Source organism: Myotis daubentonii, chromosome 7 (assembly GCF_963259705.1).
Source record: "Myotis daubentonii chromosome 7, mMyoDau2.1, whole genome shotgun sequence".
NCBI classification, from domain to species: domain Eukaryota; kingdom Metazoa; phylum Chordata; class Mammalia; order Chiroptera; family Vespertilionidae; genus Myotis; species Myotis daubentonii.
The window spans coordinates 27,352,086-27,370,147 of NC_081846.1; the positions used below are offsets into that span (position 1 = coordinate 27,352,086).

The 18,062-nt window shown below is 41.4% G+C and overlaps 1 protein-coding gene across 1 annotated transcript in view; it reads left to right on the forward strand.

The window, feature by feature from the left end:
- NYAP2 (neuronal tyrosine-phosphorylated phosphoinositide-3-kinase adaptor 2) overlaps positions 1–18,062 on the forward strand; it is a 129,052-nt gene that overhangs the window by 90,052 nt on the left and 20,938 nt on the right. Inside the window, exon 4 of the mRNA XM_059704860.1 lies at positions 1,857–1,960. Coding sequence (XP_059560843.1) covers positions 1,857–1,960 — 104 coding nt within the window. The remainder of the gene's footprint in view (positions 1–1,856; positions 1,961–18,062) is intronic.

Sequence of the window (18,062 nt, forward strand, 5' to 3'; positions counted from 1 at the left end):
AACATAGATTCTCATATCTGCTTTGGATTCAATCTGTTGTGATATGTTGCTTTTATTTAAATATATGAAGGAAATCTGGCCTCATACATATAGGTAGTTGAAAAGGAAGAAATATTTTAATAGGCATATCATATAATTGTAGGTGTTCTTTAATACTCTTCTAAAAGTCAACAAATATCAGCTTCATAGAAGTTAGTTACACATCAATAAACTCATCATGTTCTGTTACATTAGAATCTGTCGGTCTATCTTGAACTTTAAATGGACATTTACCCATACATGATTTATAACATCATGCTTTTAGAAAATATTGGTTCACTAACTCATGCAACTCTTCCATATGTTGACACATTCTGTTATAAAAATCAATACAGCACACTTATTAATATCACCACTGATCTCATAAGAAACATCTTTTAAGTGTTAGGTTGTTGTCAAGCACACAATGGTGGGTGCAAGTTTTTCAAAATTTTAATTTTACTTAAAAGCTCAAATGTATCATTGTCAACAAATATTGTCAATTGTCTTCCTTAAAGCAATAGGCTCCCTTTATTCTCCCCCCCCCCCCCGAAAATGATGATCCTCATTAAAAGCTAGAGCTTGAAGTTCCTTCCGCTGCCTCCCTATCACAGCTGTTTCTGCACTCATTTCTTCTGTAGACAAGGGGTCCTGTTTCCCAGAGGGGCTCAAGAAATGCTTGTGGTTTGAAGAATGAGTGGTTGACTACCTAATGAGGGATTCAGGCTTAGCCCTTTCCCAGACTGTAAGCTGATAGCCTCTAATGTGGGGTCTCTCCACATTAGATCTCCTCCCCACCTTAGTGAGAGTTATAAGTCCACTGACCAACAGAGAAAACACTCAGGTTTCTAATTTATAAATTGGGAGCATTTACAGCTAACTCTGTAATTCCAAAGAGTGTCTTTGGGATTAGAGACAATTTAAGTGTAGTTCAAACAGAAGCTGGACTATACCAGGCACTCCAAACTGACAGTTAATATAAAAGTTTGTAATGAAAGCAAAGATGTCAATTTTTTATGCCCTCTTTTCTTCTCCTTTATCAAATATCCTCTGGTAGATCTGAAACTCAACAGTCTCTGTTTACTATAAATTCTGTTTCTTGGATAAAGAGAACTCTTTCCATCTCCAAATTCTAATCTTCAAAGTCTCCTCTCAATTGTCTAGGCAGCTCATTTGTGCTTCTTAAATAGAGGAAGAGTTAGGGCAATGCTTTTAATTTTGAAAAATGCTATTGTTATGAAAGAGTGCAAAAGTCTTAGAACATGGTTATAAAATGTAAAACAAATTGAGATAAGTGAGAGAAATGTTACATCGAAGACATGATGGAAGTAGTCAACACAAGCACAATGATATAGACTTCAAAATCAGAAAGACAAAGACACAATGAAAGAGCAGGAAGAAAGGAGGGGAGAAAGGGAGGATACATTTTGGAGAGGGTGAAAGGGCGTTTTAGGAGCTGGGAGCCCTATGGACCAAAGTGAAAATAAAGCACCAAAAATCGTCATGCCGCTCGCTTTTCCCCTAAAGAGGTGTTGTTGCTCCAGTAATCACTCCATATAAACTAACCATAATTGGCTAAAATGTGCAAGGGAATGAGGCCTTGGGCTTCACGTCATGATTTGCTCTTCACGCTCAGGAGCTCAGCTTCAAATCAAGCCTCTGTTTTAGAGTCAACTGTTAGGACACTGGTCACCTGCCAGTGATTAGCAAACATCGGAAGGAAGGATTTCGTGTATTGAAAGAATCCTTAGCAACACAAAACGGGCGTCTGCAAGCACTGTCATCACTGCCCACGCTGCTCCACTAACAGTTGGTCTTTCTTTCCCCTTTGTCCACAGAACCGAAAATAAGCTGCAAACTAGGCCGGTCTGCGTCCACATCAGGTGTGCCCCCTCCGTCAGTTACTCCTCTCAGGCAAGCCAGTGACCTGCAACAGAGCCAGGTACCATCATCGTTAGCCAATCGTGATTGACTTCCTGTGATGCAACATGCCAAACGCTTCCACCTCTGTCTGTCCTGTGTTGCTGTAGACGACGTTTGCATTGCTTTTCTTTTTCTCTGTGTGTATGGGTCCGGGGGAGGAGTGTGGCGGTCTGTGTTCTCATCCGAACAAGAGTCTCTCTTCCCTGCGATGGGTGAAACTCCCTTTGCTGTTACCAAATCGTTTTGTGTCTCTGGTTTCCATCATTCTGTAACATAAATGTAGTAAACCTGTACTATCTGTATTGGCTTAGTGGTTCTTTTTAAAAAGTCTTTCTCTCTTCCATATTTTGTGTACTTTTATACTGTCTCTGGAAATTTATCAACATTTGATAAATTTATCTACTTTGTTTTATGTAGATTTCCTTTTAAATGTTTTGTCTATGACACTTTCACAGATGTTGTTAATGAATTTGTACATATCTTTTAGCACTTATCCTATTATACTGTAATATTTGTGGCCATTTTGCTTTTATTTTTATTTAGCTTGGAGCATGATTGTAAGACACTGTGACTATTGATGTCCTTATGAATATTCATATACCGTATACTGATTTGGACTGAACATGGCAGCTAGTCCTCTTTCTTAGGCCATAAAGACAAATTGACTGACCAGATATTCTAGGTATTTACCAAGACCTATAGGTTAATAAGGCAATCTTTAAATAAATGACATTTTTCTCTTATACCAATAATATCAGAAATGTTCTCAGAAAGGGATATAAGTATTCATGCATGGTAAATGAGATCTCTATTATCACCTGAGGAAAAGAGACAAAAAAATAAAGACATGAGCTGAAATATCATTTAATCCTTCACAATACAATATGTTGCTCTGATATTCATTTGGGTACATCATCGTATATGGGGAATTTATTATGGGGGGAAATTACTACATGTTGCTATCTGTAACTCATGTCATAGGAATTCAAATAACTTGACTTAATGTTTTGACCTTTAGTTGTTATTGGTTCTAAATAGGATATTGTCACCCTGAGTGGTATCTCTCTGCTCCCCAGATTTTATCTTTGCATTCATAAAACTCTCCTGAAATAGTAAATTATAAAACTAGGGAGAATACCTCTATGGAAACTGTCCATTAAAGAGGATCAAATTGCATATTCATCAATTATTTAAAATGTCAAGCTATTTTTAAAACATAAGCAAAATATTTGCATTTTTTTCTAATGGGAGAAATGGAGCTTTTTAGTAATTTGGTCTGGCTTAAATGTGCACAGGATTTGGTTTATGAATATATGAGACATTTACCAACACAGAGACAAGAAGCTTCTCTCAGGGGCATCTCAAGTATCACCTACAATTCCTTGCATCTTAATTTAAAATGTTAAATGTTGTCATAACTAAATGTTTCTGGCTCAAACATTTGTTGGGTATAAAAGAAGTAGAAACAATAAGACAATCTATATATATAAAAACCCAGTGACCAGACAGCGGAATGACCAGAATGACCAGGACAACTGGTGGCTATGACACGCACTGCAACAGCCAACCAGCCTGATCTGGCCCCCGATCCATCCTCAACACCCCGATCGGGGGCAGGGCTGGCCAGCCAACCACCCATGGTCCCTCCCCTCAGCCAGCCTGACCTGATGGACCCTCACTGGGGCAGGCTGGCTGGATTCCACCCATGCACAAATTCGTGCCCCAGGCCTCTAGTGAATTAATAAACAAATAGCACAATTAACTTCACTAAGATAAACTACCAACTTATTTGACTAAAAATATTCTAAAAATATCATATTTACCAATTTTTAGTGTTTAAAAAATTGAATTACAGAAAGGATAGAACTTTTACTAGTTGGTAGAGGATTGCATTATACAAGTAATTATCCAAGTATGTGTACCTCTCATTACCCTTGGTGTCATAGAGAGGTTTTGTGTTCTTTTATCTTTTTCTAATTATCTTTATTTTTGTTTTATCCTGAGCCCCTTTAACTCTCAATGAAAGCAGGCTACAAAGGCTTAAACTTCCAGAACAGAAAAAAGATACAATCTTTGTGCCTCTACATTATCAACTCTTCCCTTGCCTGGTGGAATGTTCTTCATTCTTTAAATTATAGCAACATGGGAAAACTCCTCACGTTGCTTGTAAGCGATGATTTTCCTCTCTGAACAGCAGAAATGCTGGCCCACAGTCACACTGTAGACAGGCTGTCAGGGCTCTGAAGTAGCAGACTGGACTCTGAGTCTCTCATCTGTGGCTTGTGAGAGTTGCACTATTCACCTAACCCTATATCCTGGAGCTAAAGGGGTCAGCATGGCTCAGAAGAACCTTGCTCTGCATTCCCATGACTTCTCATTGAACTAAGGTCAATGGCTACTTACTGATGAACCTCTTCTCACCCAACTCATGCTTTTATCTGAGATATCTCTTTAAATTACCGCCAGGGTGGCACTGCCCTTTCCTCAGTAACCCAAGGCAATGGTGAAAGATATGTAAACATGTTGATTCTAAGAGTGACTATTCCTACACCAACCAGAATATGGGACACCTAGTGTTTTCAAACAAGCAAGCAATCACCCTCATCACTTTTTAAGCAGTTTTTCCAATGCCGGGATTCCCATTAAATATTAAAACTCAGGATGCTTACTATCAGGTTAATAGACTTATTACTAGTTAATTATTGAAAAACTCCATGACCTGTTGAAAGCAAAACCAATCGCTGACCCCTAAATAATTCCAGTGGTGCTAACTAATGAAGCATCGGGCTTTAGGGAAGCCGAGCCATTTGGCCACATTATGACTGATTACAGAGAAGGGACTGTGTTTCCTTTCAGATTGTTCACCTCTTATCTCTTTTCAGTTCAAGTTTTTCACTTATCTCTCCATGTCATGGCTGGAGCTTGCTAAGAAGCTTTGCAGGGGGAATAGCAGAAGTGCCTGACATGCTCCAGCAGAGGTGCACAGGTGGCCAAAGGCGACTGACGCTCACCCCAGGCGCCCAGGCCAATAATCATTGCCCTCCCCAAAGAACCTAGAGGCAGTTGTTACTGACTGACCATGGGTGGGCGGGGGCAGGGGAGAGGGGGCGGGGTGCTGGAATTCATAGTGTCAGGCCATAGCCATTTGTGTATAAACAAAGGTGAAGGTAACGTTTGCTGGCCTTTGCAATCTGTTCTGGCTTCTGTTCACTATAGCAGGCACAAAATTTGTAGAAATCTATAATCTCATCTGACCAGAACTTCATAATCTGTAAGAGAAAATGAGCAGCTCAGGAAAGAAGTACAAGTTCTAAAGCAATTAGAGATTGCTCCACAATCTGCAGCACTCTCTGAAACTCAGAGAGATGGAAGCAGATTTTTCTCTCTATTCCTTCACGTCTGAATAAATAACAGAGACACAGGCAATTAGGGGAAAGTGACATTTCCTTGGAATTTTACTGCAATGCAGCTGCCTATTTTGGGTATTTGTTATAATGCAGGTCTTTGGAAATTAGACTGAATTTCTGGGCCTGATGAAAGAAAGCTATTTGCTTTTCTTTGTTATAGAAACAACACTCTATAGAAGTCATGTATTGAACTTGGAGCATGTCACTTTCTCCTTTTTTTCTTCTGTAGTAAAGAAAGAGGCGTGTGTGCTTTTATAGATAGCAGGTGATGGTCCCATGATTCCACTATCTCTGGCCGAGAAAAGCCTACCTCTACAGTGACTCCCATCCCACTGGGGGTGGCACCATCTATGGTCTCCCTGCAGCAGGTGAGGGACTGGCAGCTAATGCATTTGGCCTTATGAAAGCCAAGTTTTCATTCAAGAATGGAGCAGCCAGGGTGTATGTCTAAACAGAAGTGCTAAGCTCTCCGGGAGAAATGTTTCCAGGAATTGTTTGCATTGGCTTTTCTGGGAAGGAAGGAGATGAGAGCCACATCATCTGACACGTGCGCACACACACCCACATACACACACTCACAATACACTTATGGACACTCATATACACAACTCTCTCTCACACACACACATGCATACTAGCTCACTTTCACACTCACGCACAAACACTTTACCTTTTTAAATAACAGCTCCCCATGTCCAATCAAGGAACCACAGAGCTAAAAGTGACCTAGTGTTGAACTGAAAGCCCTTCATTTGCTCCCCGAGGCTTGCTTATCATTCTACACTGGTTATCCTTAATTTGGGGGAGAGGGTTGAAAAGGCCATCTGTAATTTCCTTTGGACTTACATTTCCCAGTCTGACAGACCCAAATCTCTTTAGAAATCTAAAACTCGCCATTATCTCTTATTCTGGTTGCCTTAAGTGTTGTGAGAGCAGCCTCTGCATGCCCCCAGGACAGGCCTCACCCGGGCTGGTCCCCTCGGGGTACTGAGAAGCTGTTATCCAGGTGAACAATCCCAACTCCTTCCAACCTGCCCTTTAGGATTATTTCTCAAACGCTGATTTCTTTCGATGGCAGCTCTTTAAACTCTCTCCAAGCTCCGAACACCCCCCTGAGCTTGATGACCCCTCTGGGGTGCAACCCCACCTGCCTGGGCTGCCTGCAGAGCAGAATTCAATTCTGTCTTCCTGCAGGCCCCGTAGCTCTGTCCACGCACCAGCATCAGGCCAGCTCTCCCGGATAATGAGAGAACACATGAGTGTCTGTCGCTGAACACGTGTCCAGAGTGTGTTTCTGGATGTGATGGGAAAATTGTTTCCTAGATACATTTTTAAAAAGGAAGATAAATCATCCAAAAAATAGGGATTAAGGATCAGTCCATGTGAAAGACTAAGAGTTAGAACTTAGGTGGATTCTGTGACGAGGACGGGGCCCAGCATACAGGTGCAGGTCTAATGCCCAGACAGTGTATGACATTCGTGATCTTTTGCTGATTTACTAGATAACTCTCTCGGTAGATGTCTCTCTCTTTACGCCTGAAAAAGTGTTTTTCTCACACAGGCTGACATTGCCACCTTAGTTCTTAATCTCTCTAGAACAGTGAGATGCTTTGATTGATCAGTCACACTGCCCGGAAGCTTTGAGAAGACTACTAAGACCACTGACGTGTGAGTTCTGGGCTTTCATTTCCCAGATAGCCAGGATGTTTGCACATGAAACTTGTAGGGGTCTGGAGAGCAGGAGGAAGACTCCAAACAAAGGGAGAGACTAAGTATATTAACATAAATACAGGGATTCTAATGTCATCTCCTCAATGTCTGTCCACGTGGCTGAATAATGTAACCTTAAAGGGTGTTTTCTTATTTAATTTCACCTTCAATGCATAGGATCAAGTAGAAAAGCAAAGCCAAATATTAGGAATAGAGAAGCTTCAAATGTACGTTCTCTTTAGAATTCTTAGGTTACTCATAGCATCGATGATATGATTTGTTTTGCAAGGTTCCGAGTGCTCTATCCCAGCCCTAAACCCAGTACAGCTAGAACAAGTGTATTACACGGCTTCATCGACCAGTTGTATATACTGTACATTTTCAAATGCTTCCATCCAGAAGTTCAGGTTTGGTGGTGGAGGAAGAAAACAGTACCAGGAAGAGGAAGGAGTGGGATCTATGTTTGAGGGGGCATGTACCACCCAACTTAACCTGACCAAGAGGCCCCTTTCCTACCACCCCACATGCAAGTGCTGAGCAGACATTTTTGTTGTTGTTGAGACCCTGTGATGTTCCAGGTCCTCCTCTCAGACCTGAAGTGAGGGCACTGTGTTTGGACCTTTCCCAGCTGGCTTGATTAGATGCCCAGGGTTATAAGATATAATGGAAATGGGGAAGGGGGTGAGCAGAAACAGCACACAGCCAGTCAGCAAAAGCTGACTCACATCAACAACATAGCTTCCCACCTCACAGGTTACACATAGATTGTCCAATGACTCCCTTTTCCTTCATTCCACGTAGAAATAACCTGGCAAGCATTCCCAGTATGAAAAACCCCAACTGGGGGATGTGGAAAATGCCACAAAGTTTACAATGAGTGTCAGCATCATGGTGGAGAAGGGTTTGCCTGCACTGCCCATTGTGAAATAAAGTGCTATGTTCACAAAGATTACGTTACAGAGAAATTGTAGTTATTTGTTATAGGAATGATATTTATCACAGAGATTAGATTTAGCCCTGTGTCAGATGGAATAAATTCATGTTACAAATGGAATGCCAGTGGTTATGCTGATTTATTGCCACATATGATGGCAGAGTTGCATTGAAATAATGCAGGTGTCCAACCAACCAACCAACCAACCAGCCAGTCAACCAGCCCAAAGCATTACCTATGTGTGCTCTCAACAGTCCCGTCCAATTCCTTTATAAAATTGTGAGGCTTTAGTGCTTTGTGGGTTTCTCTCTACTTAGTGCCCTATTTAAAGGGAAAGCAAGATTGTGTTATTACCTTTAAGTAGCAGCCAAACCCAGTAGTGTAATGAAATGTGGCCATTATTTGCACTTTCATGCCAAGAATTCAGGAACTCAGCTTGCTTTCTACAACTGACTACAGTATGGGCTGAGAAATTCCGACATGTTAGTTGGCATTGTGTGCTTGTTAACTTTTGTATAATTCAAGTGGCAGAATAGTCGTTCACTTTTTAAAGTGCAATAGTCCCAGTCTTTCAATAACGCCAATACTGAGTAGAATGAAATTAAGCAAACCATCCCGTTGTCCTCATTGCAACCCTCTGCCCCCGCCCTCCAATCCAATAATCTTGCCGTTTATTCATTAGGAGTAGGAGGCAGGGTGTAATACACATGAGGATGTTCTCTAAGAAGTCTCACACCAACTGACAGACAAGAGTTGGGGTGGGGCAGATGGACCTTGAGGGTATGCTCCATCTGACTTTGCTGTCTCCAAAACCTGCCTGTGTCCCTCTCTCAGAATCAGAGTTGTCAGCGTAACACACCAGGGTTACAAGTCAAAGTGTGAGGTAGCTTAAGTATGTAGTTAGCATCCCTTAACACGTGGAAGGGATACTAAGTTCTTTAGGGTCCTACATGAAGTCCGCGTGCTGAAAACCATGCACCATTTATTGTCATCTCTGTGCCAGGACCTGCTGAGAGTTTCCCTACCTCATTGCAGGTGTGCTCTATTGCCCTGTCCTTCCCCGTGGGTACAATCACCATCCAACCTCACAACTGAGGATACCAAAGGGACATGGACTACCTATTAAATACCAAAGTCTAGAAGCTTAACTACTCAGCTGGATGAACACATGAGATTTAGAGGAAGTAAGACTTCTGTTCAAATCCTGGCTCCACCAGTTATTAGCTATGTGACCTTGAATACATTCTTTAATTTCTCAAAGTCTGTTTTCCTACTCTCAAATGAGGGCAGTGTTATCTGTCTTGCATCATTGTTGTTGAGGGTTAATGACATATGTGCATAAAGTCCTGGATGGACATTACCTGTTAGAAAAATAATAGTTCTTTCTACTTCTTTCCCTTCTTCCAAAAATTCAACATTCTTGCTGGCCGAAATATCCTAAGTGTGAGTGTCATTCTATACCATGGAATTCCAAAAGAGGTGAACACAGAGGGGTGGTTCCACCCACCCAATATCACTGACCTTGTATGGAACGGCTAGCTCATGGTAATAATAAAAAGCTTTTTAGTCCATTTAATTACTTGATTTTAAATTCTCTAGAGAGTGTATCTCATTTTCCCATCATCTGAGAAAGAATGGTTTCTCATATCCCCTCCTTGGTATGATTATTTCATTATTTATTTTCCAAATAGGGAATTAGACACTCAGTTATTTACCATATAACAGGAAGTCTATCTGCATTTCTTCTCACCTTGTAGGTCTCAGGTGTGGCTTTGAAGCAAAGTGAGATGAAATCAACTAAGGTATCATTTCAGAAATGCCTCCTGCTCTCTAATACAACTTACTCTCCTATTTTAGTTAACGTATGAATGAACCTGATGAAATATTAAGGCTGCATAGGAAGCTGTTATCTGCAAGGGTCAGGACAAAGGATGTGGAGATGCAAGATAAGTTTGTCAACAGTGTCAGCATTTACTTAGAGCATCCCCAGACCACTGTTTTAAATGCCTTATTTTCTGATATGCACATGTATTTACCCACAAGCATGTTCAGGATAATTTTATATCCCATTACATTAATTTAACATTTTTGTTTTTTATTTTTCCTTTTAATGAAGAAAGAATAAGGGTAATGCATTATAAATTGTTATGTAATATTGAGGCCTGAATTTTAACAGCATTCAGTCTTGCCAAGTGTATGTGAGCTAGTACGTGGGTACCTGTTCTCTCTCCTTTGTATTTCTTAAGCAAAGTCAGAGTAAAAGGAATATATATTTAAAAATATCTTTCAGGCCCTCATATATTCCTCTGCAAATGCCAACAGTGGTCTAGTTTACTAAACTTATAATATAGGTGTGTCTGGGAAAATAAAGCTGAGGATTTTAACTTCGCTTACAGTTTACTCCTTGTGGTTTCCAATTCCATATCAATTTTATCAAACACTTAGAAAATAGAGACTCCAAAAATAGCTGCTAGGTTTATTACAAATGTCAGTATTGTCAAAAGTGAAGCTTTGCCTCAGTCTAGAGGTCAAGTTACCAATTTATTGCAGTAGATCTTGCTTGAGTTGTACACAAATAGCTGTTGAAGTAGCATTAAAGCTTTACAGATTGATAATGCCATCTGAGAGCTATAAGCGATGGTAGTGCTCGGCTGCCAGATATTAGCAGAAGTCCACATTCTAGAAACCTTCCCGTTAGTCTGTAAGGATTGAAACCAATGTCAAGCTGTAGATGGGGCTGGCGAACCTGGCTTGGGGAAAGTAGCACAGCATTAGGTGGACACTTACCGCCACCTAGCGTCTAAAGTGAGCCTTGCAATCTGTAAGAGGATTTTAAAAATATGTAACTGAATGTAAGAAAACTGCTTTATGGCAGAAAAGATATGCTTCTTGGCATAATAAGCAGCATGCTCACTGAAACCCACAACAAATGTTTTTTGATGATATTTGTTTTGTATCCTTTCCATTGTTTTATTCCTGCAGTTTTCGGCTGTCTAACTTTTGAATATACCTCTCTATACTTTTGGGAGGGGGAAAAGAACAAATCACAGGTGAATCTGTATTTAGTCATCACCTATGCCCACATCAGGTAGTTCATTAACTAGTTTTACTGGCTGTTGGGGAGGAGAGAGAAAAGTTAGAGTAGAGATGCCCTAGTCGGTTTGGCTCAGGGGATAGAGTGTCAGCCAGTAGACCGAAGGGTCTCAGGTTTGATTCTGGTCAAGGGCACATACCTTGGTTGCAGGCTCCTCCCCAGCCCGGGCTATTGTTTTGCTGAGACGGTGCCCTAAGCACATGATAACTTGTCTCTTGGCTGATTCAGCACACAGAATTTCTAAAACTACTCCTGCAGCCAAATATAAATGCAGAGCAAAGTTAATTTAAAAAAAAAGTGTGAAAACTCTCAGTGACAAAGAGCTATTTGCTACTACAGTATATTATATTAAAAGAAAGTCTATGTCCATGCTATGATGCCTTCTCAAAATGAGTCGCCGAATGGGACTGTTTTTACTCTCCTGTAAAATGAACTGTGTGTGAAGATTTGCCAAAGCTGCCAGAAGAGGGCAGCATTTCGTCTTTTTCTATCTCCTTTAAAAGGAGGGGTGGATTGTAGAAGTCCCAGCAGGCCCCCTTATCATCTGGTCTGGAGTAAAGCACATCAGGTCTTTTCTTCCCTCCTCATCCATCATCTTTCCTCTGCCTCCCAGTTATTCCAGGAAGCTTTGGGTGCTGTGGCTGGACCCAAGGGAAACGATTCACTGGATGGCATGGCTAGGTGCAAACTTTCCAATAGTGATTTGATAAGTTTATATGTCTTAGTCTTGCAAATAGTCCTGGCCAAAAAGACAGTGTGGATAAAATTAATTTCTGGCCATTTTACCTTATCCTTCTCTTTCTGAAGCCTCCAGCCTCCACCTTACACAAACTTACCCAGCCTGTGTGTGCCATGTCCCTCATTATTCCACCGTCTCTTGCACCATCAGCCAACTAAGTAGCATGTAGTGTAATTGTCCTTACTAATAACTAGCCGGTGTGACTGTCGACACTTTGCAGTAATTAGCATTAGCACTTTAGAACGTGCAAGTTGCTTTCATAGAGGTCCCAGCAGGAGAGTTCTCAAAACTTTCATTGTCCACCTGATAAGGGCCAGGGTCTCCGATAGAGGCACAATGTTTAATAAAAACTCATTGAATTCCAAGGAATTTCAGCCTAGTAAAGGACACACATGTACACACACTAGCAATTAGTGTAATTAGAGGAGAGTACAGAAGACAGAGAAATTAACTTAGTGAGTCTTGATGGCATGATTTTATAGACCAGGATGTCACATTTGACCAATCTATATTAATAATAGCCTAGGTGGCATCATGCCCTCACATTGTCACAAGATGACCACACACACAGCAGAGGCGGGGCCTGGTGGCTGCTCCCTGCAATGAGGCCTTGGGGACCTGCGTCTCTGCGCTGTGTGGAGGAGGCCGGTCCTGGCGTCTCCATTGCCTCACGTGGAGGAAGCGGGGTCCCGGTGGAGGAGGCGGGTTGTGGCAGGGGAGGGCAGTTGGGGGTGATCAGGCTGGCAGGCAGAAGTGGTTAGGGGCAATCAAGCAGGCAGGCAGGCGAGTGGTTAGGAGCCAGCAATCTTGGATAGTGAGAGGGCTAAACCAGCAGTCTGACATCCCCCGAGGGGTCCCAAATTGGAAAGTGTGCAGGCTGGGGTGAGGGACACCCCCCACCCTGTGCACAAATTTCGTGCACGGGGCCTCTAGTGTTTTAATAAGAGGGCAGAAGGCCTTTTTAGAGGTAAGATGATTTGCAAAGGAGTGAGGAGTCTAAAACCATACAATTTGTACAGAAATGTAAGCAATTTAGCATTACACTCGTGGTAACAAATGTTGAGGTGGGAAATATTGGAAGGAAGTTATAAGGGGATGAAGAACAAATGGAGAACTAGTTCATGGAGAACTAGGTACTGTAAACATGATCATTATTGCTATTCCCATTTTACAAATAGGGAAAATGATCCATCTAATATATTAGCGGAAATTTGCTCAGGAGCTGTTTCTCTATAATTTAAACACTGATTACCTGATCCTATTTCTATTTAGCCTCTTATGAAGGTGGAGATTATGCTAGAGCTTACTTTCCTGGCCAATTAGCATTAACAAATATTATAAATCCAAAGGAATCTTTAATTGATGGAATGTCCAAGAGCTTTTATTTGTTTTATTTTATTTTGAAAAAATTTTAATCATAAAAAGATCAGCAAGCTAGCACACCTATATACTTTTACACACACACACACACACACACACACACACACACAGGCACATGTGGCAATATATTTTAACCATGGCACTTCATCTCCAAATATTTAAAGATTTAAAGATGTGTCTTCTAAGAGCCAGGACATTCTTCTAAACAATCACACTCAAATTATAATGATTCAATACTATGTTCTCACAGAAAGTCCATTTTTAAATTTCCACAAGTGCCCACTACTATGCCTCTTCCCAATCTAGGATCCAATCAAATATCATATGTAACATTTCCTTCTTAGTTTTTATCATAAATATTTCTCATCCTCATTGATTTTTGTAAGACATTGATATGTCCAGAGTCCAGAACAGTTGTTTTATGGGTGTATGTGTGTGTGTGTTTTTCAGATCAACCCTTAGTTTTGATTTGTCTGATGGTTCTTTGTGGTTATATTAGAATTAAACATTTTCAGCAAAAAGATTAAGTGAAAGAGGCCTTCTCAGATGGCGTGTAACATTTTGTCACTGGGAACATGATATTTGATCACTTGGTAAAGGCTGTTTCTCCACTCTAAATAGTCTGTGTACCAAGAGGAGGGTCAGGGGAGGCTTGAGTCTCACTGCAGGATCAAGTCAATTCAGTATTTAGTGTGCCTCTTGCATTTTCTTTTTTTTAAAAAACCCACTAATTTTGTTTCATCAATTTTTAAATAGATTTGACTTAACATTTTCTCTTGTGACCAATTGCAATAATCTTACAAGTCGTAATCATTACTCTATGCCTGATGGAAAGAACTGAAAAACAAAGGTCAAGTGAAGTCTCAAGTTCACATAGTTAGAAATAGCAGATCTGGGACTTGAACCCACTCTTTTTTAAAAATATATTTTATTGATTTTTTACAGAGAGGAAGGGAGAGAGATCGAGAGTTAGAAATATCGATGAGAGAGAAACATTGATCAGCTGCCTTCTGCACATCTCCTACTGGGGATGTGCCCGCAACCGAGGTACATGCCCTTGACCGGAATCAAACCTGGGACCCTTCAGTCCGCAGGCTGACGCTCTATCCACTGAGCCAAACCGGTTTCGGCTTGAACCCCACTCTTGATGCTCTTTCCTGCAGACATGTGCTGTGAATTCCCTGGATGTTTAAGAGCAAATACCTACAACAAATGTTTATACTATTCATCACCACTAGTCGGGGGAAGAGGACTAGAAATCTTTTGACAGTCACCAAGTTCAATGCTGGGCAATCCTTTCTCCTGAATGAATAAGAAATAAACAAATCTACTGTGTCCCAACTGGTGCCCTCCTTTTTGTTTGCTAATTTTAGATTAAAATAGAAATAGATTAAATATGAATTGACTGCATACATTATAGAATAAGATTAAGGATAAGTATAAAAACCGACACACTACAAAATGAATATATGAGCCCTATTTAATTTGTAGTGAGGTTTCAGGCAAGAATATGCACTTGATTTTTGTTTACTGTATATATTGCCTATTTTAAAGCATAAAACATAGTACATGTGCTTATGGAATGGGTACTTTTCATGAATGTGTCTTTTCCTCTCTAGAGAAAAGATGGAAAGTCATGATGAAATGTGAATTTGGCCTTTCTTACAATGCAGTGTTTTAAAATTAAAGCTCCAGAATATGTCTCTGCATATCACATATTTACCTACCACAGATAAAACATCACTGTGTTTAATTAATCCTTTAAAACTCGCTTCCATGGAAATATTTGGGCCAAAGGTAATCTTTACACTGACGGCTACAAAAACAAACCCTATGTACAGACATAAGTAGATGCCTACATTTTTAATTACCCAAAGTAACAATACTAATAAAATAATAGGATTACTATTCCTACTGTTTATTTAGTGGAAATGCTATATTTAGTATGTGTGGGGGGGGGACAGAAACCAGAAACACAGTCCTCTCATGTCCACCCTAAGAAAACAGGTGTCCAGGATATACTGGGCAGACCTCACTTTGTTCTATACTTTAAAATATTGTTGCAAAGTGCTAAAGAGAATGACATTAACAAATTAAAACTATATTAATATTTGAAGTGTATGCCCAACTGGTGGGGCCTCAATGGTTGAGCCTCAACCTATAAACCAGGAGATCACCATTTAGTTCCCTGTCAGCGCACATGCTTGGGTTGCAGGCTCCATCCCAGTAGGAGGAGTGCAGGAGGCAGCCAATTAATTATTCCCTCTCATTACTGATGTTTTGCTCTTTCTTTCTCCCTTCCTCTCTGAGATACACACACACACACACACACACTAGAGGCCCGGCACACAAAATTTGTGCACAGATATGGTCCCTAGGCCTGGCCTGCAATCAGGGCCAACTGTCCCAGCTGCCTGGAGCCAGTCCTGCCCCCCACTGCCATCCACCCCCGGTTCCCTGTTCACCATCGGGTGATTGGTGCCTGACAGCCAGGGGAAGGGACCGAGAGGTTGGCTGCTCCTGCCCGCTCACCGGCCCTGCCCCCGCAGTGGGTGGCCATCAGGCAATCGGAGCCTGCCAGCCAGGGAAAGGGACCAAGAGATGGTTAGTCCGCCTCATAGTGACTGGTCCAGTGGTCGTTCTGGTTGTTCTGCTGTTATGGTCAATTTGCATATTACCCTTTTATTATATAGGATAGAGGCCTGGTGCATGGGTGGGGCCAGCTGGCCTGCCCTGAAGGGAACCCCGGACTGGGGCAGAGGGTCCACGCTGGGGGGCAGGGCTGGCCTGGGCGAGGGGCCTGGGGCAGTTTGCAGGCTGGCCATGCCCCGGCTTTGTCAGGAAGAACGTTCAGAAGATGTCCAGTCTAATTAGCATATTACCTTTTTATTAATATAGGTACTATATATATATATATATATATATATATATATATATATATATATACACATACATACTGAGTGGCCAGATTATTATGACCACCTGACGTTTGTAGGCAAATTAGCAGTACACTGCATCATATGGGATATGGAAGCCGAAGGCCTGTTCGAACACCTTTGCTGTCTGCAGTTACCAAGATAACACGTCTCCAATTCGCACAGGAACACAAGGATTGGACAGTCAAGCATTGGAAAAAAGTCATGTGGTCCGATGAATCATGTTTCCAGTTGCATCATGCAGATGGCAGAGTGAGATTTTGGCGGAAACAGCATGAAAGCATGCACCCCACATGCATGAGTACAACTCTTCAAGCTGATGAGGGCAGTGTTATGGTTTGAGGCATGTTTTCTGGCATGATTTGGGCCCTTTAATTCATGTGGAACAACGTCTGAATAGCACAACATACCTAAGGATCATTGCTGATCAGGTTCATCTTATCATGTTGATGACGTATCCCAATTGAGATGGTTTCTTCCAACAAGACAATGCGCCATGCTATGGTGCTCGTATTGTGCAGGAGTCGTTTCAAGAACATGAGGGAGACTTTACCTTGCTTAGGTGGCCCCCACAATCACCAGATCTCAACCCAATTGAGCATCTGTGGGACGAAGTTAAAAGAGCCATCAGGCAGCTGGTTCCACAACCATCAAATCTCACAGAACTGGACAGTGCTATTCATCAGGCATGGTGCCAGATTCCTCACATCACCTTTCAACGTCTCGTGGAGTCAATGTCAAGAAGAATCGCCACAGTATTGAAGGCAAAAGGTGGCCCAACGAAGTACTGATGGGGTGGTCATAATAATCTGGCCACTCACGTTCAAATATCTCTCACTTTCAAAGGCTGTTAAATCATGTTGTTTACCCATATCTTCAGAAAAAAATCACTTCTACTGTCGTGGTCAACAGCCTGCTTCCCTATTTATAATGGTTTGGCCCTCTAGCAACTTCAGCATGAAATTATAGCTAATTTGTCTACAAACATCAGGTGGTCATAATAATCTGGCCACTCAGTGTATATGAATATATAAATATATATTTAAATATTTTAAGTGTCAAATGGGGAAAAGTTAAAGTAACCTTCAGTTCAGTAATAGGAAAGGTATAATTATGTTAGACTTTCAAGAGAAAAAAATAAAATTTAAATCCTAGTTCTGTTATATAGTCTGCTCATGTGCAAAGGTGATATTCATAAACACTATTATTCAGAAATATCTTGTTAAAACCCGTGTGAACATCACCTGGGAGAAAGGTGGGGTTGGTGTGGAAGTGTACGAGGTCGGAGGGTGCAGTAATTTGCCTGGGAAAGCGGAAACACTCTTCAAGGGAAGATCCTGACTTTGCACACCCCGGCTGTTAAACACACCCTCTGCTGCTTGAAAGGTTTATGGACAGGCCGCTATGAGTTCCTCTGACTGAATCCATTTCAGACGATCTTGCTGCGGAGGTGGCCTGAACCATGTGCACAGACGCCAGGAATGAAGGAGAGAGACCATCTGGTTCTCATCCCCGCATGAGAGGCAGGTTTAACTTGAGGAAACGGGTGCGTGCAGGTGTATAAAGTATTTTTATTAGGCCTGAGAGTGAAATCCTGGAATGTTGTGCCGGGAGAGGTCATGCAATCGTCCCTTCGGAGACCACAGCGGAATGCCAAACTGGGGAGGTGATGCCTGGTGGCTCTGCCTGAAGCCAGGGAAAGGGCGGCAGGAGTCTCTAGGCCTCTGAATATAATGGAAATTTTTCTAAAGACCCTTCTAAAATAATGGTCTTAACTATAGTGTGTATACCTCCTATGACCACAAAGGGGTGCTATTCACCTAGTTTATCCCTTCCACAGAAAATGCTTTCAGTATTTTCCTTAAAAATCCTACTATAGGATTTCAGCAATTATTTGGGAAGCACCAAATAATTCAAAAGT